The sequence below is a fragment of the Brachycentrus maculatus genome, unplaced genomic scaffold (assembly GCF_059751285.1).
Source record: "Brachycentrus maculatus isolate JH-2025_06_01 unplaced genomic scaffold, ASM5975128v1 h1tg000124l, whole genome shotgun sequence".
In the NCBI taxonomy this organism is placed as follows: domain Eukaryota; kingdom Metazoa; phylum Arthropoda; class Insecta; order Trichoptera; family Brachycentridae; genus Brachycentrus; species Brachycentrus maculatus.
Window position 1 is genome coordinate 938,944 of NW_028280877.1, and position 25,332 is coordinate 964,275.

Below are 25,332 nucleotides of genomic sequence, written 5' to 3' on the forward strand. Positions count from 1 at the left end.
AAAAAATTATAATACAGCTTTGTGTAATGTGACAATACTGCGAAGAATATTAAATAGGTTTTTTTAAACATCTGAATATTGCATGAAAAAATGTTTGACTGTGTATTATTTTGTTCTTAGATAAATATATCACTCGCAGAGTACGGTCAATTTGCTTAAAAATATTCATACAATTTTAGAACTAATTATTATGTTTGGGGTTATTTATAATAAGTAAAGGAATCTCTAAAAAGTGACACATTTTATAGTGACATTAGTAAATTCCATATAAATTATTTAGTATTTTGCGTTTGTGCAATCCTTATCTATACTGAGACATTATCTATGGATTTTACCACAGAATTCATCTTAAAATGCTTCACTCGGAGATAATACCTTCATTTATACAACATTGGATTAAATTAACATACCCATTGTGTAATTGTATATCATAATATGCTTCCATTCGACTTAAATTTTATATTTAAATTCACAAAAACAACTTAAATGCATTTTTGACTAGTCAATACATTCATGAATGTGTTTTTATTTTTAAATATTATTAATGGCGACTTTCCTGTGATAAAAAAATCATCGGTTTCGATTTGATTCATGCATTTTAAAACTAGCACTTATGGCCATAAAATAACAGTAGGAGAAAAAACTGCGTGTATGAACTATTATGAACAAATAAAAAATAATTTTCTGTATTATGATATGAAGTTAAGCAAGCTAATGCTGATGCCATATGGAACTGTTCATTTTTAAACTCAATTGTGCTATATTTGACGGTTTTTATAATTATGCCTTTATATGTACATACATATATACTGTTCTTATGTTTAAAAAATAAGCGCTTTCAAGTGTTGGATTTAGAATTTTTCCTTTTTTTTATATTTTCTTACTGTACCTGATGAAAATAAGACTTCTGTAGTTGTCGCCTTCAAGTGAAGTGAAAACTACAATAAGATGATTTAAAACATCTTCAAACTCTTAATGACAAATTAGTTTAATGAAATTATTATTATTAATTTGAAATAAAACTATTTAAGACAAGTAACAATAATCTATTTGTATATTTGCGATTATTTACAGAAATCCCTTCATTTGCATGGATGATTGCTGTGTAAATTATGCGTCCATCTTTTGTGGACAACCGGATCTTATCATTAAGTCATATACACTGATCGAATGCACGAGGATTCCAATTTTGAGTGAATCTCATTCATGAACGTTGATCCATTCACTGGTTGATTGATTCATTTATTAATTTGGGTCCTCATAAAAATTTGGCGTGAAATGTTAAAAAAAACATCTTCCCTTGTAAATTTTGAAAAAGAAAGTGGGTAAATTTTGGTAGCAAATTTTCCTAATGTTTTTAAAGCTACTTGCCCAGCAAAAAGACTTATTATCCTGTCTGCCAGTATAAGTTGTAAAAGAAATCACACTAAAAGAAGATGTACTAGGTGTACCCAATATTTCAACTGAATTGAAGCAAAATCATGAGAATGGAAGGATTACTGCAGATTAAATTTATAACAATATTATTTTTAGTGTTATGTACATCTAATTCCAGTGGTCTTCAATTTTTTTTTTTTTTTCTTTATTTGCAAATTTGTCATATGCCAGTATACAATAGTGTCGCTATTATCAATTTCTCGTTTATGTTTATTTTTGCACATTTTCAAAATCTGACTTCGATATTTGTTCCTTAATAAAATTCTTGTATTGGAGATCACTGATATAATTACCTCAGATACTTTTAGTTTATCTCTCTTAAATTATAATATATGTAATAATTTCAGTGAGGTAGGAATCAAATATTTTAATGTAAATGAATGTTTAAACATGTGTATTGATAAAACGACAAGTATTATTTGTTTATAAAATATACTTTTTGTTGCCAAAGTGATCTCAAGAAGCCTTCGCAATAAATAATTCTTCCTAAGTATTGTACGATCTTATAATGTTTGCCTCTTGTAGTGTAAAATGCAATAAAAAAATCAATTATCCTTGTGTTTTCTCATTTTCCCGTTAAGCTAATAACATGTGACAACCAACCATCCATATTTTGTAGTCACCGTCTATAGTGTAGCAGTTAGTGCCTTCAGCCACCGCTCATGAGGTCCTATATATTCCCGAGGGAGCTAATATAAATATGCGATTCTTTCACTATATGCAAATTATGATGTAACCTTTTATGCAGTACTTAAAACAATTAATAATAATAATAATAAATTTGGATAACTTATATAGCGCCATTTTCGTAAAAAAAATACCTCAAGGGCGCTTCACGGTGAATGAATTGGGGAAAATATTATGGTGGAAATGATTTAGCAAACAAATGTGTCTTTAGTCTTTTTCTAAAGATCATTTTCTAAAGAATTAAGTACAGTAAAAGAATATTCACATTAAAATACTGACTATTTACTTCCAAATCAGTATGTCATCTACAGTGTTTGAAAAGTTTAACTACAATTTAATAAAAGGATATTAATATTGCAGAGAGACTACTGCAAAGCGCTTTACATAGGAATGAATTCCAGTGTATGGTGCAATCAGACACTTCATCAAGTCAACTGAGAGAGAAAATCGTTTAATCAGACAGTCTTCTTTCTTACTGCCTCACTGTATAAAAAGTGACCTGATTTGATTTTTTAATCTTGGAGCGGAACAATCACTTTTTAATGCTGTATCATGAATCACACTAGTTTTCTATCTAAGTTTGTTAAATAAAGTTTTTCCATTAATTAAAAAAAAAAATCATATATAAGCACTTTAGGGTAATAAATACAAAAAGGATGACCAAATTATCACCGAATGTTTTTTAGCACAGGTAAAAAAATGAACTCACTTTGTACTTTGTACAACACAAGATGTAGGTAAGTCTAAATTTTTAAAAGTTTAAAAACCTTCCAACTAAAATTGTGGTTTCATTACATCGAGTCACCCAAAACAATATTTTGATCCTTTTCTTTTCTCCTTAATTCTATCGCAGTGAAGCATTCCTGAGGTAGTATTTTATGACAATGGCATTATATAAATTATCCTAAATTATTATTATAGAAAGGTACCGAGAAAGTAAATAGAGAACAAAAATAAAATTAGTCACTAAACATTTAAAAAATTATTTTATTGATATTCAAATAACAATCAACAACATTATACAATAAAAATTACACAACAGTAAAAAGACTGAAAAAACAATGTATGCCTACATTCTATTCAGAGAAAATTCTTAGTGATGATCTATTTAAATTAAACGACAATATTCACATTTCATTCATAAAATTTTCCATTAATATTATTACATTAAATTATTATTTGTCTCAATCACTTGTATTTATTTATACTGGATACATACAGTATATACTTCTGAATATGTATATAGTTTTTGGTTTAAATAAAATAAATAATCATGTGTAATATTGTTTATGCAAGGGAACTCCATTTATTTTGATTGAATTAGTGTTTATTTTATAAAAATTTATATTAATTTAGGAACTTAGTAGAGGAAAATCTGCCATTCGAATCAAATATCCATAATGGAAATCTATTTAAAAAATAAACTTTATCTTTAAATGCCAAAAAAGAAATGCATTAAAAAAGTACTAATATGTTTGATGTATGTTTTTAACCGCCCTAACGAACATACGTAATGCGCGTCTTTTTTCCGCACCATTGCGCTAAACCCTGTGCCAAAAATAGTGAATGCGAGACAGAGAGGGAACACGCTAACGAAAAAGTACATCAGTTCCGTCCTAAAAGCACCTATTATGGCAAAAAAAATCTGTTTTCATAATTCTATAGAAAAAAAGATGATTTTTTTTTCTACAGAATTAACTCAGAAATAACCTGAGGGTAGGGTGGTTAAAAGTTATCAAATGAGGAGTCCTTTACTTTAAATTAAAAAATAAACAACAACATTTAGATTTAGATTCAACTCCCTGATTTAGAATTTTATAAAGTGAAGTTTTTATCTTTCGGTTTTAAAATATATCAGTTGCTATACTGTTGATTTGACTCATGTATTCAAAGCAGACATTCTGCTTTACAAACTAACATCATGAACAAAAGCAAAGTGACAAGTGTTGTGTGGAATTTTTATTTTAATAATTTCCACTCATTAAAATAACTATTACAATATTGTTGGCGGGAATGTTTCAATATAAAACACAGTGTCAATTGTTAACATATGGCGATAGTATTGAAATTGATTATGATTTGAGTTTATCTTCACCGGGAGATCCTACGAGAAACCAGCGAGCTCTCGCCTTGACCGCGATACGGCGAACTAATCGTTTGGGGTCGTCCAGAGATTGGGAGAGTTTGGAAATTACATCTTCTTTGTACAGGAGCAGGACGACTGTGGGATAGGAGTTGCCGATGTCATACAGGCACTGCAAACTGCTCATGCGAACATTCTAAAATGAAAAGCTTCCTGTTAATATGATTATATAAACAAGTGCATAATTTGTGGAAATTATTCTACAATATCAATAGATGAAAGTACTTTACGCAACACAGGGTACGTAACCATTCTAGTTCATTGCGTTTTTTTAATTGTGTATTTCATTGATATAGAAACATAGAATATGCAAGAAATAACTTACATAATCATTAAGGTTTGTCGCGAGAACAAATACTTTTGTTACGGACGGATTGAATAATAATAATAACAAATAAATTATAGAAGTTTCGAAAACAGAGAAAAACGGTAACTAGCTTCGTAGTATCAGTAAAAAAACTTTAAAAACAGAACACAGATAATGTTTTTCTTCTGTCCCCTATCTGCACCCGAGTGGCGCATAGAGCACTACATTAGAACAAAACAATGTTAACACAATCTATGATTACATATGAGAAGGATTATCAGTCCTGCTCTCGAGATTTTTTTATATAAATAAGATTGTATAATGTGTCGGGGTGAATAATAAAAACACAATTATTTCTCTTTTATTATTACTTTTTTTAAATAAATGTAATACAGATGACACAAGTAAAGAAGTTCATATTGAACAACATTACCGCTCTATGGGAAAAAAATGGAAGAGAAATTTCAGATAGGAAAAGAATAATAGCAACAATAATACGGCAATCGTACTCGTAAAAACTTATGTAAGCTGCCACGAAGGTATACGTGTCTATCTTCCTAGAGGAAATGGTATTTAACATATAACATCTAAAAATACAAAGGTACATTTAGAAGACAAAATTTTCTACAACAACAATAATTTGGCCAGGTGCGTACAAAGGCTACCAACTCACGGTTTACCCTACATTACAATTTAAAAGAAGTACTTACCATAGCTCCTTTAAAAGTGCCGAGTTTTATAAGGCGAGGAATTAGGGACTGCAAACTGCTGACTATGTTGGGGTCTTTTGCCTGTATCAGGTACGACAACGTCCCGAGCGTGGTGAGTAGTAATTCCTGGTCCACAAAGTCCAGAGAATCTATTAAGATCGAAGATACCTGAAAAAACGAATGATTAATGCAATTTTGCAATGTTCTGCCTAAGGTTAACATTTAAACTGGCCCCTAAAGTACCTAATAAATATGTTTATAATATATATATATATATATATATATATATATATATATATATAATACATATATATATATATATATATATATATATATATATATATATATATATATATATATATATATATATATTATAAACATACATATATATTAATATATATATATATATATATATATATATATATATATATATATATATATATATAATAATAAAATAATAAAACCCTTATCCGCACCCCAATGGTGCATAGGGCACTGCGTCATATAAACGCAGTGTTATCTTGATGGTTTACACATGAAGGAAAGGTGATCAGCCCTCCGCTTCAGGTACCAGTCCAGGGTAATATTAAATATATATATATATATATATATATATATATATATATATATATATATATATATATATATATATATATATATATATATATATATATATATATATGTATATATATATATATATTTATATATATATACATATATATATACATATATATATATATATATATATATATATATATATATATATATATATATATATATATATATATATATATATATATATATACATATATATACATATATATATATATATATATATATATATATATATATATATATATATATATATATATATATATATATATATATATATATATATATATATATATATATGTATATATATATGTATATATATATATATATGTAATAAAATAACTAGGTACCTACCTATACATTTTATTAAGTACTTACAAAAAGTACCTACATAAAACAGTTCTACCACCAGATGCCGCATGCGTCGCTCAGAATAAAACAAAAGACTTCCGATAATATTATTAACTGTCAGAATCAGATAGATAGATAGATAGATAGATATAAAAATTATTATAAAGATAAATTAAGAATAAACTTTAATTACAAAGCAACACATTGTTTATTTTATTATTATACACTTACTTTACATATTATTTACACTTAATTTTCAAAAGGAAAATATTACCACGTTATAAAACGACAATTTTGTTAATCAAAAATGAAGAAACAAAATAAAAATAAAATGGATACTGCTCCTCAAACATTAGAAAACTTACTAGAAAAATTAATACAAAATGCTCAGGTAAGCAAACATCAAAATTTAAAAGATATTTCAGAGAAGTTCATCATTGAAAAATTTACAAGCAAAAATCCTAATGCAAACCAGTGGATGGATATTTTTGAAAAAGAATGTACACGTTTTGAGGTGACAACGGATGAGAAAAAAATTGAAATATTAAGATTGTTTATGGATAAAAGTTGTGAAGATTGGTACAGTTCGATGATGATAAAATTTTCCATGAACTCAGAATGGATAGTATGGAAAAACAACTTTTGTAAAACATTTACAAACAAGGAATGGAACCATGTAATGTTTGCATTATCTTTTAAATATAACGACGGTTCCTTGTTAGACTATGCCATAAGGAAGGAAAAACTTTTGTTGGAGATGAGAAGAACGATCGACATGGGTACCTTAGTAGATCTTATTGTGGCTGGTTTACCAGAATTTATAATTAATAAGATTGATAGAGAAAAATTAGAAGATACAGTCGATTTATTCAATGAAGTAAAAAAACACGAAAACATTGTAAATAAAAAAAGGTTTTCGGATCAAAGAAGATATGGAAATCTAAGAACTAGTGGTAAAATTAAAGATAAAAGTCCATGTAAGATTTGTGAAAAATTAAATAAGGGAACTCGATATCACCCTGAAGTAACGTGCTGGTTTAGAACAAAGGAGGATGATAAGTTTAATAATAAAAATACTATCAGACATGTAAACAATTCAGTTATAGAAGCAGGAATCCAGTATTAGAATCGAAGGAAAATGCAAATGAACAATTAAAAGTTGTAAATTTGGTTAAATTAGAAGATATTTTAAAAGATCAGAATAAAAATGAAGACATACAAATAACACAGAAACAGTGCTTGAAAAATGAAAATAAAAATAAAGTAGAAAAAACTTCTACGAAAGATAAAATAAAATATACTCCAGGAAAGAAGAATTTAGAAGTGGATTGTCTAAGCAGGAATCCAGTATTAAAATCGAATGAAAATGCAGATGAACAATTAAAAGTTGTAAATTTGGTTAAATTAGAAGATAATTTAAAAGATCAGAATAAAAATAGCGACATACAAATAACACAGAAACAGTGCTTGAAAAATGAAAATAAAAATAAAGTAGAAAAAACTTCTACGAAAGATAAAATAAAATATTCTCCAGGAAAGAAGAATTTAGAAGTAGATTGGCTAAGCAGGAATCCAGTATTAAACTCGAATGAAAATGCAGATGAACAATTAAAAGTTGTAAATTTGGTTAAATTAGAAGATACTTTAAGAGATCTGAATAAAAAGGAAGGAATTCAAAAGAAAAAAACAAATGGATTGAAAAAAACTGTGTCTACTTTAAAATCGTCAAGAAGAAGAAAAAAATACAAAAAAAAGAAACAAAAAAAGAACGGAAAAAAGAAAAAAAAAAGAAAGAAAGAAAAAAAAACAAGAAAGAAAAAAAAGAAAAAAAAAAAAGAAGGAAAAAAGAAAGAAAGAAAAAAAATTATCATTTCACTTAACTTATACCAGTCCCTTCACTACAAGAAGATGATCCGGAGGACGAGTGAAAATTTTACTATGAATTTTCATCCCCAAGGGGGGAGATGTAATAAAATAACTAGGTACCTACCTATACATTTTATTAAGTACTTACAAAAAGTACCTACATAAAACAGTTCTACCACCAGATGCCGCATGCGTCGCTCAGAATAAAACAAAAGACTTCCGATAATATTATTAACTGTCAGAATCAGATAGATAGATAGATAGATAGATATAAAAATTATTATAAAGATAAATTAAGAATAAACTTTAATTACAAAGCAACACATTGTTTATTTTATTATTATACACTTACTTTACATATTATTTACACTTAATTTTCAAAAGGAAAATATTACCACGTTATATATATATATATATATATATATATATATATATGTATATATATATGTATATATATATAAATATATATATATATATATATATATATATATATATATATATATATATATATATATATATATATATATATATATATGTATATATATATATATATATATATATATATATATATATATGTAATATATGTATAAATATAAAATACAAATATCTTGTTTGCTTTGAATACTAAAATAAGTTTTGTTTTGCGGCCCGGTAAGAAATCTCATTTCTAAAATCTGGCCCGGCTACTGAAAATGTTGGCCACCCATGGTCCATATATATATATATACTCTTTGACTGGTCTATGATAATAGATCAACTATTAAAAATTCATATACTTTTACCTTTGAGGATTCCATTTGAAGAACCATTTTAGGTACAGATTGAATTATATATGCCCAGGCGAGCAAATATGGTTCTCGATTGTCAACTTTCTCCAATTTATCCATCAGCGTTACAAATAATTGGAACACTTTCTGTCGAAACAGTAAACTAGTGGTACAATAGCAATCAGTATTTAAAGCATCAGAACTGTCGCCCATTATTAATTTGAACCCTTTAGCTGCGTGGATGCCCCATTTCTCACTGCCCAGGAGTTCAGCCAGCTGAAATCAGTAATTTGTTTTAATTTTTAAATACATTGATTTATCTAGATATTAAATTGTATTCTATCGGTCTGAAGGCACCTATCAGAGGAAAAGTATTCATCAATCAAAAGAAGTAGGTTCATCAAGTTAATGTTGTAAAACTCATTAATTAAACTAGTAACAACATTTTGACATCTGTTGAGATGAAGAAGAATGTGGAAGTCTCGATCAGGGCTTACGACCTGTCATAGGCTGGTTAAGTGATCACTTTACACACATGTAACATTAATCAATCTCACGTGTTACGTCACGAGATTGATCAAAATATCTAGGAGTTCCAAAAATTTGAGTAGTGTGGTTGTCAATTATGGGTAGAATTGGTGAAAGTTATACGTGTGTAAAGTGGAGGTCCCGGGTTCGATTCCCAGGGGGGTCAAATAAATATAAGTGATTTGTTCACTGTAATATTTATTCAATATTACCCTGGACTGGTACCTGAAGCGGAGGGCTGATCACCTTTCCTTCATGTGTAAACGATCAAGATAACACTGTGTTCATATGAAGCAGTGCCCTATGCACCATTGGGGTGCGGATAAGGGTTTTATTATTATTAATGTGATTAGTTAACCAGCCTATGACAGGTCGTAAGCTCTGTAAACGCCCAGACTTCCATATTCTTCTTCATCTTTGTTGAGATGTAAAAATGTTTAACAATTTCAACTGTACTAATTATTAATGTAATATAGCAACTCAAAAATAACGTTTTGCATTGATTTTACTAGCAACCAGGTTACGTCACGTACCAACATCATTAAATAAATGTATTTTTTACCTTTTCAAACCAATAGGAAGATTCTGCATGCCCGCTAAGAAATAGGCTCTTCGATATCCAGGAATATAAAGCTATTGAATTTGAAAAATGCTCTTCTTTGATACCACTCCTCATTGAATCGTCCAATTTTTGTTTCATTTCTAGATAATGTTCATAAATTTTTTCTTCCTTGCACTGTTTATTTAAAATATTTGCTATTAAATAACATGACTTTTGTCGAATAAAAGAGATATCATTATTTGAAGCAAAGCTTGCTGCGTGTCGTATGATATTTTCAATTTCTATAATTTGCACGTCTTGTCGGGAAGAATTCAGTAAGGCTTCTATTAAGGCAATATATTTGCTATTCGAAGAAAGGTGATTCACATAATTTGGCAAATACGTACTAAAGATTTGCGATTGCAATTCGCTTTCCAACGTTTTTACTATCCTAATAATAAGTTTTGATACGTTATGCAACACTTCCGTATTGTTGGATTCCATATTTTGTTCGGACCATTGCAGGCAGTATTTTAGAATATCAAACTTTTTATGCATTTTGCAAATGGTATCATTGTTAAACAAGGAATTATCTTCAAAGTTTCTTAATAGTACCGCAATTAATATGTGGGCTTTGGAATCATGCGCATCGAACATACTCAATAATTTATACATAATACAGTCAGTAAATGCATTTATGCTCGATATGGAACATAGAAGATCTAATCTTTTTTCTAGTAAAATGTTGTTTTCAATTATTTTATCCAAATTCAATTTTTCCTCAATATAATCTGAATACAGCTGCGGGTCCTTCGAAGCCAGTTTCAATAAGCACTTCTTACTATAGTCTGATAAGGATTGATTTACATCACTATGAATGTTTAAATCGAGAATTTGACAAAGTACTGATACATCATCGGGTTGAATTATTTCCGCGATTGAGGCAATGGTATTTAAACTAGAAATTTTCAAGTCGGCATTTGAGCCATTCAGCCCAGTGATACACATATTTGTAAGTTGCCCGAAGTGATTTGATAACTGGGAAACTAGATTCCAATTTTTGCACGTAGTAAACGCAAGGGCGAACCATTCGAGAGAAGAATTTTGTAGAGTTTGGTCCAAGTTTAAATGGTAATGGACAATCAATAGTGGCACTGCATTTTCAGTTATGAAAATACACGACTTTTCAGATGCGTTGGCTGTAGTTAAAAACACTCTCAAAGGGAGTTCCAAAGCTCCTTTGGTTTTAGAATCAGCGAGTAGGAGCTTCATAGACAGAAGAATCTGTTTTAAAAATGAGTCACTTATGTTAGGTTGCGATTCGTCAGAACACAGATTATTTACGAGTGCTTGCAAAGCATCGTGAGCACTCTGAATCGTCTCATTGTCTCCCTTATTGGCCAGTTCTGTCTTTAATATGGACCAGATTGTTTGTAGATGCGGATCAAAGTGAGTGGCGGAAAATACGCCACAACTTTGTTTCTGAAAAATAAATAAATAATGAATTAACCATTGTAAAATAAAAATAAGATTCATGTATCGGAATTTCTTAAAAGGGAAAATACCGACAGAAAACTTTCAAATGCTGGCTAACACAAACAGTAAAGATGAAACGAATTGGCTACCCGATTGTGATGGTATTCATTATTTTTTCTTGGTTAATTTTATTTCCAGCTTGAGTTTTTGAAGTCAAATATATTAGGAGCTAGAAATATCCAAAATGCAATCAAATTTGTGTACTGATTGGCGTGACTAGCTTTAAGTGATAAAATCTAAAAACTGAATTAAGTGTCGCCAGTATACGGATTATTATTTTTTTTAAAGTAAAACAAATTCATTTTAAATAAACATTATTTGATACTTACAAGAAGTTTTAAAGAATCCAATTTTGCGAGTCTCAATTTCGAATCCAGTTTTTCTAACAACAACGGCAAGCAAAATTCGGCAAATGATGGAGTACCACTGAGACAAAGGCACAATTTCTCCGCTAAGTCGTTCCTCGTGATGGCATTCGGATCCCCGATCGGGGAATTGAAATCCACCGGGTAGTAACAAGCGATGACTTCGAACATCTCCTCGCACAAGTGGCCGAGAGGAATGGTGCGGAGGAAAGAAGGAAGTATGGAGAAGAGAAACAGCAAGTTCCGAGGGTCCCGTTCACCATCCATTGCCGAAATTACACCGTAAACAAGATCGGGACCCATAGACTTCAACTCTGTAACATAAAATAAAAAGTAAAGTATATTTAGTATCCGCCTCCGTAGTGTAATGGTCAGCACGCTCGGCTACCGTTCTGGAGGTCCCGGGTTCGATTTCCAAGGGGGGTAAAATAAATATTAGTGATTTTTTCACTCTAATATTTATTCAATATTACCCTGGACTGGTACCTGAAGCGGAGGGCCGATCACCTTTCCTTCATGTGTAAACGATCAAGATAACACTGCGTTTATATGACGCAGTGCCCTATGCACCATTGGGGTGGGGATAAGGGTTTTATTATTATTATTATTATAATATTTAGTATACAGTTCTGTACACACAATATTGCACAGATCGGAATATTTTACAGAAATACCTGGAAGAGTATTCGTCGAAATCTAAAAATAAATAATATGTAGTCGAAAAATGTAAATTTCTATTGCCTATGGTACTAGCTTCATAGAGTTGGAAAGATATCTCTCCTCCCGCATTTAAATTAAATGACTACCATATCATGTTTAACCTGAGTAATAACAGCTACAATATCTTGATCTATGAATATTAAATAAAAACAATATAAATAATCTTGTACCCCAATGTCTGATAAAAGCTTTGTAAATGCTTCAAACTATGTAAAGGCAAGTAATATGTACAATACAAGAATCATTAATAATTTGTGATTTATTTTTTTATATTTTATATACATAATATTGATGTGTGCTTATTCTATCCCGACCAAACTGCGAAAAATACACTCCTAGCTTATTTTTAAAGTAAATAGTATTTTTAAAATAATAGTATTTTTAAAGTAAATAGTATTTTTAAAGTAAATAGTATTTTCAAAGCACTTCCAAAGTATTTAAAACCAAAAACGCAGGTTAGGCTGGCACCTGCAATTCGTAATTTCAATAATTTGATTATTACTATTCAGGAATTGACTAAGCCAAAATTGTGCATCGTATGATGTATGAAACATTTGTTTAGTGGTGTTTTCTTTATATATATTTTTTAAGGGATAACCCGCAAAGCATATATTTTAAAGGCTTGTCTGCAGAGGGGAGCGAATAGATGAGGAGGAAAGCATGAAATAAACATCTGAACAGCCAGACCAGCTAAATATAAATATTTCGATTTATTTTGCAATTCACGGGTAAAGAGCCAGAGTTTGAAGGTTTGAAGTTATTTTTTTTGGAAGCTGAATAATTCAATACAATTTATTTCAATCATGAGTTGACTACTGCAGAAGAACATAAAAATGTAAATATACCTTCGGGGTGAGTGTGTAGAAATGTGCTGATAACGGAATAGATATTGTGTCTGTCTGCACGAACTTGCTGCTGACAAGGTACATTATTGTAAATAGCCATCAAAAACTGACTCGGCCCATCTCTCGGTAAACTCTTCATTTTGGAAAGAGCCACAACTCCTTCTAGCACAGGAGGTATGACACGATGGTTGTCTTTTAATCTATCCACGTAAAATGCTACGATAAATTTAAGTTGCGCCTCAGAAAGGTGATCAACCGGTAGAAACGATAGGACTTTGGAAAAGAAATGCATCCCTCGAGCCCTGAATTCCGGGTTTATGTCGGTCAGCACACCCGATAAACGTTCCACCAGCACCGTAACGTCCAATTTTCCACTAATAACATCTGAAAACATAACCTCAATAAGTGCAATTGAAGCGGGAATTGATTAATAGCTCAGTAATAAACACGGGAATGACAAAACCTTTAACAGCATTTTGAGCGTTTTCATGAAAATCTTCATTTTGCTTAATTTCTGAGGATAACTCATCAGTTAACCAGACAGGCGAAGACATGCTTCGACAAGGAATATATCAATTTGACAATTGTCAGCAAATGACAGAAAAGAGATAACTGCATAGATAACACATATCATATGAACCAGAAATGTCAAATATAGGGATGTACGTGTCGATCCCATCGTAATATCGATATAATTCTGAAACGTCGATGTAATAATACCTACCAATATTACAAATTATAGTCAATTATAGTCTCAAATGATGGCAAAAAGTACAGAGTTGTCTAGGCTGTTGGATCACGTTACAGGGGCAGGTCCACACTCTCCATCCATTTGACTGCTTCTGGCGTAGCTTCGTGAAAGTATTAAAGGAAGAAGGTATCTTTTGGTGGGGCATTTCTACATTTTGTGCCGGACAATCTGGTTCTCCGCCACACAGTCGGATCCTGGGGATGGCCTGAAGTTATTATATCAGTAAGTACATTTAGGAACACCACTCTTCAAATTGCAGCGCTGGAAAATGAAAAAAAACGTGCGAGGTGGAGATATAACGAAACGTTAATAATATAAATATCTCTAAACCCATGCGAATTTTACTTGGGTGAGGTCATAATTAGGTCTACTGACAGTTTTTGTATTCATAGCTTTATTATTTATTATTTATTTATAAAAAGGTGCATTTGCACTGCAATTAGTTTCATAACTGAAAACTCAGGCACCAGGGCTTAGGAAAAACGTTGTACTTCAAAATCTGGTATCTTGGGCTCGATTCCCACCAGTAAAAAAAAGATTTATTTTTATTGAGTATCATGTTATATTTTCACAAAATACTTTCCTTATCCTTCACACCTCTGAAGCGTAGTGATCAATATCCCTGGAAGTCAAAATAAATTTTAGTGATTTTTGCATATTATCCTGGACGGTTATTCGAAGAGAAGGACTGATTAACTTGATTCAATGTAATTGACGATTGTTGACGGGAATAGGGAAGGATGCAAAGAGAACAAAGATTAACTTTTAATTCAGTTTATTTAATAACAATATACGTGTATTTCTAATCGACCGACCACTGTCGTAGATCCTCTTATTCGCTCTGCGCCGCTCTCTTGCGCACCTCTGGTTGCTTACATTCGACGCCCACAGATGGCGCAATACAATTTTTTTCATTGCTTAAATCTAACACCCCCCCTCAATGAAAAATCCCTACAAAAAACAATAATAAACACTCGCATACTACTAAACATCGCTCAATCTCTGCACTCTCCGACTTTTCTTTTATTAGATTTTCAAAAATTATATCCGAGTCACGGCATGTTGCTACTTCATTACAGTCACTCATCTTGAATTTTTCCAGTACTTTTTCTAAATTTAATTACGGTTTACTCTAATTCCCAGATAATAATTCACCTTACCCAAGTCTTTAATCTCGAATTTGCTCTTCAATTCGTTCTTAATTTTAACAACGTGTTTCACATCATTTCCTGCTATAAGAATATCGTCAACATACACTAGTAAGTAAGTTTTAACCTCAAATTTCGTGTATATGTACAAACAATAATCGTTTTTAGAACGCACAAACATCTGTTCTAGTAATACAGAATTTAACTCCTCATACCAATATTTTGGTGACTTTTTTAGACCGTATAAGGATTTGTTTAATTTTACAATTTGTTTGTCAGGATTTTCCGGTTGTTCTGGTAACCACATGAAAACTTCTTCTTCTATTTTACCGTACAAAAATGCGCCTTTTACATCCAACTGTTGTACCTCTAGTTTGAACTTATTTGCCACACACATAAAAATTCTAAAAGTCTCTAATCTCGCGACCGGTGCATAAATTTCGCCCAATTCATCACTATTCTGCATAAAACCTCGCGCCACAATACGCGCTTTAAAATGTTTCTCGCCTTCACTATTTGTCTTAATTTTAAAAACCCACTTTGAATCAATCGCGCACTTATCACTTGGAAGTTTATTTAAAACAGTCCACACGTTATTTTTCTTTATTGTTGCAAGTTCCTCTTCCATTGCTGCCTTCCAGTGCGTTGAATTGACTCCGTCGATGGCTTCTTGAAATGTTGTTGGTTCGATGTCAAATCTCTCGGATGTGAAGTAGGTCACATAATCGCGTAGCCAACTGGGTTGCTGTCTTCGTCTTTTGTTGACTTCTGCCCCTTCCGTTTGTCCTTGCTCCTCGTCTTCATTGTCTTCATCATCAGTAATGTTGTCAACAGTTGTTTCTTCTTCTTCTGCAATGTCACCTGCGTCGATTGTTGCTCGAATCTCTTGAAGTTTTGGTTCTTCCTTATTGCTCTCGTTGAATATCACGTCTCTTGCGAGGATCACGCTATTAGTTGAAGGACAAAATCCTGTACCCCTTTGTATTCTCGTCATATCCCACAAATATTCCTTTTGTGCTTTTCTCATCCCACTTTAATCTCTTTTCCTTGGGGATGTGGACGTATGCATCGATGCCAAAAATTTGAAAATGATCGAGTTTAAAACTCTTTTGAAACCATAACTCGAAAGGTGTTACTCCTTTCTGTGTACTTGGGCCTGTTCGATTTATTACATAGACGCATGCATTTACCGCCTCTGCCCACAAAATCTTCGGTAATTTTCTAGCACTTAGCAGTGTTCTTGCAGCTTCAACTATCGTTCTCATTTCTCTTTCCGCTTTTCCATTTTGTTCAGGCGTATACGGTACTGTCTTTTCGTGCTTAATCCCATATTTATTAAGCAATGTTCTCACTTCAGTGTTAATAAATTCTAATCCGTTATCTGACCTCAAAGTATTAATTTCATTTCCACATTCGAATTTTGCTCTCTTAATAAAGTGATCAATGTTTTCTTTAACTTCGTATTTGTTTTTCAAAAAATATACCTTGCGAAACCTTGAGTAGTCATCCTTCATGAGAAGAAAATATCTTGAAACGCCTACCGAAAATTCTTCCATCGGACCGCATACATCGGCGTGGATCAATTCTCCCGTACGCAATGTTTTACTTATACTATTGTTAAAAGGCAATTTGTGCTGCTTACCTTGTATGCAGGCTTCGCAAAAGAAGTTCGGATCATTTTCATACGATACATTATTTACATTCAACACTTCTTTTACATGCTTAATGTTCTGGTGCCCCAACTTTTCGTGCCATTCTTTCAACGTTGCGGTAGCGAAATTTGCATTGGATGAGATGTATCGAAATTGTAATTTATATAGTTTTTCTTCTCTGATTGCTACCGTCGCCACACGTTTTCCTTGCATTATTTTGCATTCATACTTATTGGATTCGAACGTGAATCCTTTATCTAGAACAGCGCCCAGTGAAAATAGATTTACCTTTAGTCGAGGTACATATAACACGTTATCGATTTCTGTCTTAATCCAGTATTTTCCGTTGAATGCCTCCAATTCTACTTTTCCAATTCCCTCAATCTCTAAGCTTGTTCCATCACCAACTTTTACGCTTCTTGAACTGCCTAGGCTGTCAAGTCTTTTGAATGCTTCTCTCGTGTTACACATGTGCTCACTTGCACCGCTGTCTAAATACCAGTTTGTTTCCCGCTGCGTCGCTACAAACGCCTCGGGCACATTAATAAATGCATTTGTTTCTTTGGTCTCCTCCGGCTGTCTGGGTTCTGAATTTTGTTTATTCAACCTTATTCTACAGTATCTTATTTGATGCCCTGGAATACCACAGTAGTGACACCTTTGTACCCCGTTCCCTGCAGGTCTTGCACCTCCTCCGCCTCTGAATTTACATTCACTCTTAAAGTGTCCGAAATTTCCACAACTAAAACATTTTATTTTGCTTTTTGCCGCAAACGCAACTATGTCTGCACGTTTTTCCCCTTTACTTTCTTGCATACTTGCAATATTTCTGTCTTCTTCTATTAATAATCTGGATGTTAGTGCATCTAGCTCCTGCGATTCCTTAGGCACCGAGTCCCATGCTGATATGAAGTGTCTGAATTTCTCGGGTAGTGACATTAAAATTTTAGTTATAATCATGCTTTCTGCAACTGGTTCTCCAGCCTGTTCTAAGTTGTTGGTAATCGTATTTAAATTTGTTATAAAATCTACCATCTTGTCCGTCTCATGAAATTTAAAATTATAAAATTTTTGTTGCAGTAGATGGAGACTCAGCTCCGACTTTCTTTCGAACACGACCTGCAATTTCCTCCACATTTCTTTGGCTGTGTCACATGTTATAATGTGAGCCATGCTGGATTCATCCATCCTATCGACAATGATGCCCTGCGCCTTATTGTCGCACGTTTGCCATTCCCTCGCCTTCTTCTCATAGTCAACTGACGCACTGCCCTGCCTTGGCTTCTCAAACGCACCGTCCACTACATCAAATACACCCTTGGCCTTTAGCGCCACTTTCGTTTGAAATTTCCAAAGATTCCAGTTCTCGCTGGTAATCTTCACTGCCTTTACACTATGAGTAGCGTGAGTTTCCTTCATTTCGAATAAGTCTTTACTCTCGACCACGCGTAATTCACACACAAACTTAAAACGACCGCGACACCCGCGTTTTTCTTCCGACCACAATGCCGGCTAACCTCAATTTTTTTATTTATTTATTTATTTTTTTTTTAAATCGACGAAAATCTTTGCAATCCGCACATCAATCGCGACCTGGGCCCATAACCTGTTGACGGGAATAGGGAAGGATGCAAAGAGAACAAAGATTAACTTTTAATTGAGTTTATTTAATAACAATATACGTGTATTTCTAATCGACCGACCACTGTCGTAGATCCTCTTATTCGCTCTGCGCCGCTCTCTTGCGCACCTCTGGTTGCTTACATTCGACGCCCACAGATGGCGCAATACAATTTTTTTCATTGCTTAAATCTAACAACGATCAAGATAACACTACCTCTATATGATGTGGTGCCTTATGCAACGTTAGGTGAGGACAAGGGTAAAAAGAAGAAGAAGACGTTAAATCGATATTCCTCTTGAGTAAAAATAGGTACCTATTATGGAATTCCGATTTTGGAATACGGAATCAGAAAATTACGATTTCGAAAAACCGACGTATGTGTCAAGGCTTACATATTAGATTATTTCTGCTGATTTCTCCCATTGGTTTTTGGCAGACTTCGATTTTCCATTGCCGTTTCGTACTATTCGGAGATTTATTAAAATGCAGTCCGTGCGCCCAATTGTGAATTTGCTGTCTAGAAATGGTAAATATATATACATTTTGTACACACTCCCTGCCAAAAATATTCAATTTGTCATGTACAAATTGGTACTTGTTTCGATAATACGCCAGGGGGTTAGGTCATTTTGATAAAATATATTTATTAATTTCTTGTTAACTTGTAATTTTTCACATTTAACAGGGTATTTCAACATCAGTGTTATATAGTTCATTCCTATAATATAGAAATATCGTAACATTGTTTAGATCGATATATTATGTAACTTACATAACCTCGAAAAATCTTTAAAAACTGTCAATTCGACAAATCGAAATTTTCTTTCATTTTGATTTTATGGCAAGTATTGATTTGTTTGATTAGGTTTGGTTGAAAAAGTGGATATAAAAAATGTTTCTCTTTCTCAATTAATACGTACTAGAGTTAAAGGATCTTTGTACTTATATGTAAGTAATTAAATTAATTATATAAAATGTTTTTATGTTTAGTTCGTCAATACCACGGGCACGGCAATGCTCACCATGTCCCCCCCAACATGAATGAATTACCGGTTCCATGTGGTTCCTGGAAAGAGGCTTATGCTGCAAAACAGCGTAAATACAACGCAACTCTGTTGTTTGGCGTCAGTTTCTTCACATTCACCTTATTAGTTGTAAGTACATGTATTACTGAATTCCCTGTATTCAAATATATATATTTTTTTAGTATGAAATCACTTAACCTTTGCACTTATCTTGATATGGTAAAACTATTAATATAATAATTCCACAAAATATGCGATGTGGGATAATTAATTCAATGTTAAAAATACCGCATTATTTATTAAATGACCCAATACATACAAATATAATTCTTGAGATAAAAATTTCATATGTCGCTCACTCCTTTCAAGAACATCATAAATCAAAAATTGTCAATTTTCAGTTGTGCATGTTTTCGGAATGCCCAGATAATGTACTATATCCCAGAAAAAGAGGCATATTTTTAACTTAATATTTACCCGCAGGGTAAATATTAAGTTAAAAATATATACCTATTAATATTTACAGGGCAGAAAGTGTTGTTTTTGCATTTTGAAGAAAAGGTATTGTTTAATTTAAAAAAAAGTATGTACTTAATATTTTTTAAATGGAGAAAAAACCTTCAGGTTTTACCTAAAATGATCTGTTGTGTAGTAAAAAGTTCAATAAGTGGCTTTATATTTATTTTTAATACATTGTATTATATTTTTAAAGTTTAAAAACGTTCTCATGAAAAATCAAGTTTTTTGATTTATGACGTTCTTGGAAGGAGTGAGTGATGTGTTTTAAAAAGTTGTAACGAAGCTTTTTTTTCCACTGAAATTTTTTACCTTTAAAGTTTTTACCTTTGTTATAAATAATAAATAAATGAAAAATATTTTGGCGATTCATATTTTGGTGAATCTCTTTTCAAACATATTTTTTGTCATGGAACTACGCTTTGTGTTTCGAGTTGTTATAAATTTTCTTTATACTTTTTCACTTTTTGTGGCTGCGATGCATTTGACGGAGACATTTAAAGCTGTTTATTTTTTTCCATGGATGGTTATTTAGTTTGTGTTGACATTTGGACACTCCATGATCGTAGTAATATAAATATAATATTTGAATGTAGCAGTTTTTCTTTTATGCCACAAATTTATCCCTATGCAGTGCCTGCTCATGTCACTTGATTTATGTATTGGCTATATTACAAATTACAAATCATGCAGGCTGGATAGCATTAATGCTCTTCCACCATCAGCCCAAAATATTGAAAGTAACATGATATTAAAAAAAGACTAAAAATCTATTTATATAATTGATATTTTTATAGATATTGATCAAACTCTGTAATGATATATGCAGATCCATTTATCTAATAAAAATATGTACTTGGTGAAATATTTAGTTTCATACATTTAAAATTCTTATTAATTATTCTTAACCAATTATTTTTATTTGATACGCTATAGCCAAATACATATATTAAAAACATACTTCTTTGCAAAACGATTTTTCACAAATATTTTTCCCCTTAAATTCACACAGGTTTCCATGAGTATATCACAGTTTAATAAAAAGCATATTAAATAAAAAATGTTCCAAAACTATTATTGGTTCACAAGAGCCAACAAACCATCTGCAGCATTATTTTGTCAGTTGTCAAATCCGTTGTTACCTTTAAACTCTATCGGCACTTTAAATTTCATTTAAATTATTAAATTTTCACTAATTTCATTGATACTTTGTTATTTCAGGGCAAGTCTTCGGGGCTGTTCTTCTTCAACTGGTCTCCACCCAAGACCCTGGATTAAAGGAATTGTTCCCAGCTACACCACTTGTTAGAAAATTTTAGAGCATTTTTACCAACAAAATAAGCTGTGCTTTATGTGATTAGCTGAACACTTATTATTTTCAGCCAAAAAAGATGTTACTGAAATAATTAAATTAATAAATATAATTTTAAACTGTAATACCTGGTTGTTGAATACACTACCCCTTATCCATTCTACCACTGTTTAACTAATAATATCTGATGAAACTAACCAACTAACCATCACGCCGCTACCCGCTACAGGGGTAGGTAGAGAGAATACAACGCCATACCAAGACAGGGGTCTTTACAAACATTCTTCGCCTCTTCCACATTGATGCATCTCCTTATATGTATGTACCCGCCAATTGTTTCGACTCCTGACCAGGCCGCTTCCAAGTATCTGACTTACCTGATTGTGTCAATTTTTTCTCGGTCTTCCTCTGCTTCGTTTTCGGACTACATATGCCTTATAAATTTGTTTAATTGTTCTTTCCTCACTCATAAGTTCCACAAGTCCAAACCATTTCAACACACCTTTCTTAATTTCATAGATAATACTTATCTCAGCCTTGCATTCTTTCCTTATTTCATCATTCGAACATGATAGATCATACATCGTTTTTACTGCACATTTGTCTGAGGGAACGCATTTTGACTGCATCCAATCTGCTTTTGCCAACTCCATGCTTCACTTCCATAAATAAGGGTTGGAACCAGGATTCTGTTGTGTACTGCCAGTTTAGCTTTCGCTGATAGGTTTTTATATGCTATAACTGATTTCAATGCACCATTCACTTTCTTCCCAGCATTCACTCTCCTTTTCTATATCTTTATCAATCTTTCCATCCATCTTCTGATTAATATTTTTAGTTTTAAAATGTATCTTTGTTTTAAAATCACTATAAACGTTACAGCGATTTTAAAATAGTTACATTTTAATAGTAAAATGGAGAATCACAAAGTTAGTGCTTCAAATTTAAATTATAATATTTTTAGTATTTCAAGTATTGTGGACTAATATTTCCACTAAATATAAGTTATGTTAGCATACAACCACTTACCTTCTCTCTTCATCAGGACACTACTACACAAAAATGCAATATTGTTCCAGGAGATATTACATTGGCAGATTGATGCTGTATTTTAGAATGGGGAAAGAGTAAATGAATAACTTCATATTTTTTCTTTAAAGGCACTATATTATTATTAAATTACAAATCAAATTATTTAAACTACGATATATATACTTATTTACATTTGTTACTCTATAATTAAAGGTTTTACAATTTGCTAACATACTTTATTACACATTCTTTATTCTAAACAAAAGTTGAAAATATTATGAATAACAGCTCCCTCCCATCCTACCGGCATATACAGGTTGCGCGGAGTGTAAGGGCGACTGTCCACTACACGGAATTTCACCGTCCGGCAGTCCGGTTTTGAAAAATGAAAACGACTACGATAGTTTAGCGTGTTCGAATTTACGTGCAACGTGTTCACGCACCGATCCGAAGGAAGATGGACAAAAGCAAAGGCCAATCGTCGTTTTAAAACGCTAACTGATGTGCCGGACGGTAAAATTACACGGGATTCCGGGTAGTGGACAATCGTCCTGACAAGAAATGGTGATCATTCATCTTTGCCTTTGGGTGGCATAAGGTTTATGTATTTTGTAATATATGAGCAATACATCTAACTGAAAAAATGTATTCTTCTGACCCTTATCTGCACCTAATGGTGAATAGGGCACTGCATCAGATTGATGCAATATTAAGTGGATTGCTAGTTATATAAGGGCAAGGTCCTGCATTTGGGGTTCCAGTCCAGGGTAATATTAAATAAATATTTGAGTGAAAAAACCTATTTTATTAACCCCCTGAAAATCGAACCTGGGACCTCCAGCATGGTAACCCAACGTAATAACCACTACACTAGGGGGTGGACAATAATAAATAAATCATTATTAGATTAAAACCAATATTTTTAGCTTTTTCCACTTTTTTTATTTGACCAGCGACCGGGTTTCGTCGTTACCGACATCATCAGACTGGTGGGAGTATAATTTTATTGAGAAATTAATTTAATTTGAGTGAATTTAAGTATTGTATGATATTTAAAATATTTTTTATAAAGGTTTTTTGTATTGAGAGCACGATTTTATATAAAGTTATATTAGATTTGCATTTTTTGTGAATGAATTTAAATTATGTAACGAAGTATCAGGAACTGCTGGTTGACGGCTCCCTCCACTACGCTGCGGTTGTCCGGGGGAAGTCCGAAGTTCTCTGAAATGTAAATTTCCCGGCAGTCATTTCTTATCAACAAGACATTAAGGCATCTATTGTTTCTTTTCTAATGGGTAAAGTAAGGGAGAATGAATGTGTGTTACTTGATCATTTAATATGTCTTTATTGTGACAATTTTTTAACCTATTTATTTCCAAAATTTCAAGCCTATCTAATTTTTTACCTTTACTACATTTGTGTAAGATTTTTACATTAATATTTTTATCAAAATTATGATTTGACACTATCAAGTGGTTTGCAAAAGTGGAGTTTTCTTTTTTATTTCTCCAACTTTGGACATGTTCGTTTATTCTTATTAAAATAAAAAAGCAAACGGGACGATCGTTTAAAAACGATCGTCCCGTTTGCCCCACGTATTCAGCACTGCATGATCCACAACTTAATAAATATGAGCCTGAATTTGTTTCTTTTTCCCTTTTATCTTTATTATTAATCAGTATCTTCCCTAGATTAGAATTATTATAAAAGGTTATGGAACATTCATCTCTGTTCGCTACTTTTTCGATTCTGTTACTACTATCCCCTATAAAGGATAATTTGACCCATTTTTTAAATACTTTTGAAGTCTCTGTAATGAGAACTTTATTTAATTGAGATGTTGCAAGTCTCTTTTGTTTTTTCCTAGTTAATTGATCAATTAAACCACATTCATAACCGTTATTGGAGGCTATCGTCTTTATGGTATTGAGTTCAGAGTTGTAATTATCATTATTTAATGGGACATACAACAGCCTATGAATTAAATTATGAAATACAGCGAGTTTATGGGAAATATGATGCTTAGATTTGTTATGAATGATGTTATCGCTGTATGTGGGTTTTCTGTAAATCGCAAATTCTAATTTATTGTTTTCGATGCTAATTTTTAAATCAAGGAAATTTATTACTTTACCGCCCAGTTCCATAGTGAATTGAATTGATTTATTAATTTTGTTTATTTCTGTTACGAAAATGTCTAATTGTCTTTGTTGGCTTTCTGACCATACAATTAGTATATCATCAACGTAGCGGCGATAAAATTTAACATTATTCAATGATTTTAATTTTGTAATGGATTTTTCCATATGATCCATGAATATTTCAGCAAGGATCGGTGAAATGGGGCTTCCCATAGCTAAACCTGATTTTTGTACATAATATTTATTGTTGAAATGAAAGTAGTTTTGATCTATACAGGTCTTAATTAAGTTACTAATATCTTTTCTCATTATTGGATTTCCAATAATGAGAAAATGAAAATCCATCCAAATCGAAATTTTGGAAATAAATAGGTTAAAAAAATTGTCCCAATAAAGACATATTAAATGATCAAGTAACACACATTCATTCTCCCTTACTTTACCCATTAGAAAAGAAACAATAGATACCTTAACCTCTTGTCGATAAGAAATGACTGCCAGGAAATTTACATTTCAGAGAACTTCGGACTTCCCCCGGACAACCGCAGCGTAGTGGAGGGAGCCGTCAACCAGCAGTTCCTGATAGTTCGTTACATAATTTAAATTCATTCACAAAAAATGCAAATCTAATATAACTATATAAAATCGTGCTCTCAATACAAAAAACCTTTATAAAAAATATTTTCAATATCATACAATACTTAAATTCACTC

At 31.9% G+C, this 25,332-nt stretch overlaps 2 protein-coding genes across 2 annotated transcripts; one reads left to right on the plus strand and one right to left on the minus strand.

Moving 5' to 3' along the window:
• Nucleotides 1–3,093: 3,093 nt before the first annotated feature.
• On the minus strand, nucleotides 3,094–14,012 carry Mms19 (MMS19 nucleotide excision repair protein). Its single transcript, XM_088260097.1, has 7 exons — nucleotides 13,879–14,012; nucleotides 13,416–13,799; nucleotides 11,815–12,164; nucleotides 9,971–11,431; nucleotides 8,896–9,156; nucleotides 5,285–5,452; nucleotides 3,094–4,403 (listed from the first exon to the last, which is right to left on the minus strand). Exons 1-7 carry the CDS (start codon nucleotides 13,967–13,969, stop codon nucleotides 4,197–4,199), a joined length of 2,922 nt encoding a protein of 973 aa, XP_088116223.1. The 5' UTR covers nucleotides 13,970–14,012; the 3' UTR covers nucleotides 3,094–4,196.
• A 4,999-nt stretch (nucleotides 14,013–19,011) lies between these two features.
• LOC148309428 (uncharacterized) lies at nucleotides 19,012–21,568 on the plus strand. Its single transcript, XM_088260115.1, has 3 exons — nucleotides 19,012–19,116; nucleotides 19,581–19,744; nucleotides 21,353–21,568. The coding sequence occupies exons 1-3, from the start codon at nucleotides 19,074–19,076 to the stop codon at nucleotides 21,407–21,409; spliced, it is 264 nt and encodes an 87-aa protein (XP_088116241.1). The 5' UTR covers nucleotides 19,012–19,073; the 3' UTR covers nucleotides 21,410–21,568.
• The last annotated feature ends 3,764 nt before the right edge of the window (nucleotides 21,569–25,332 follow it).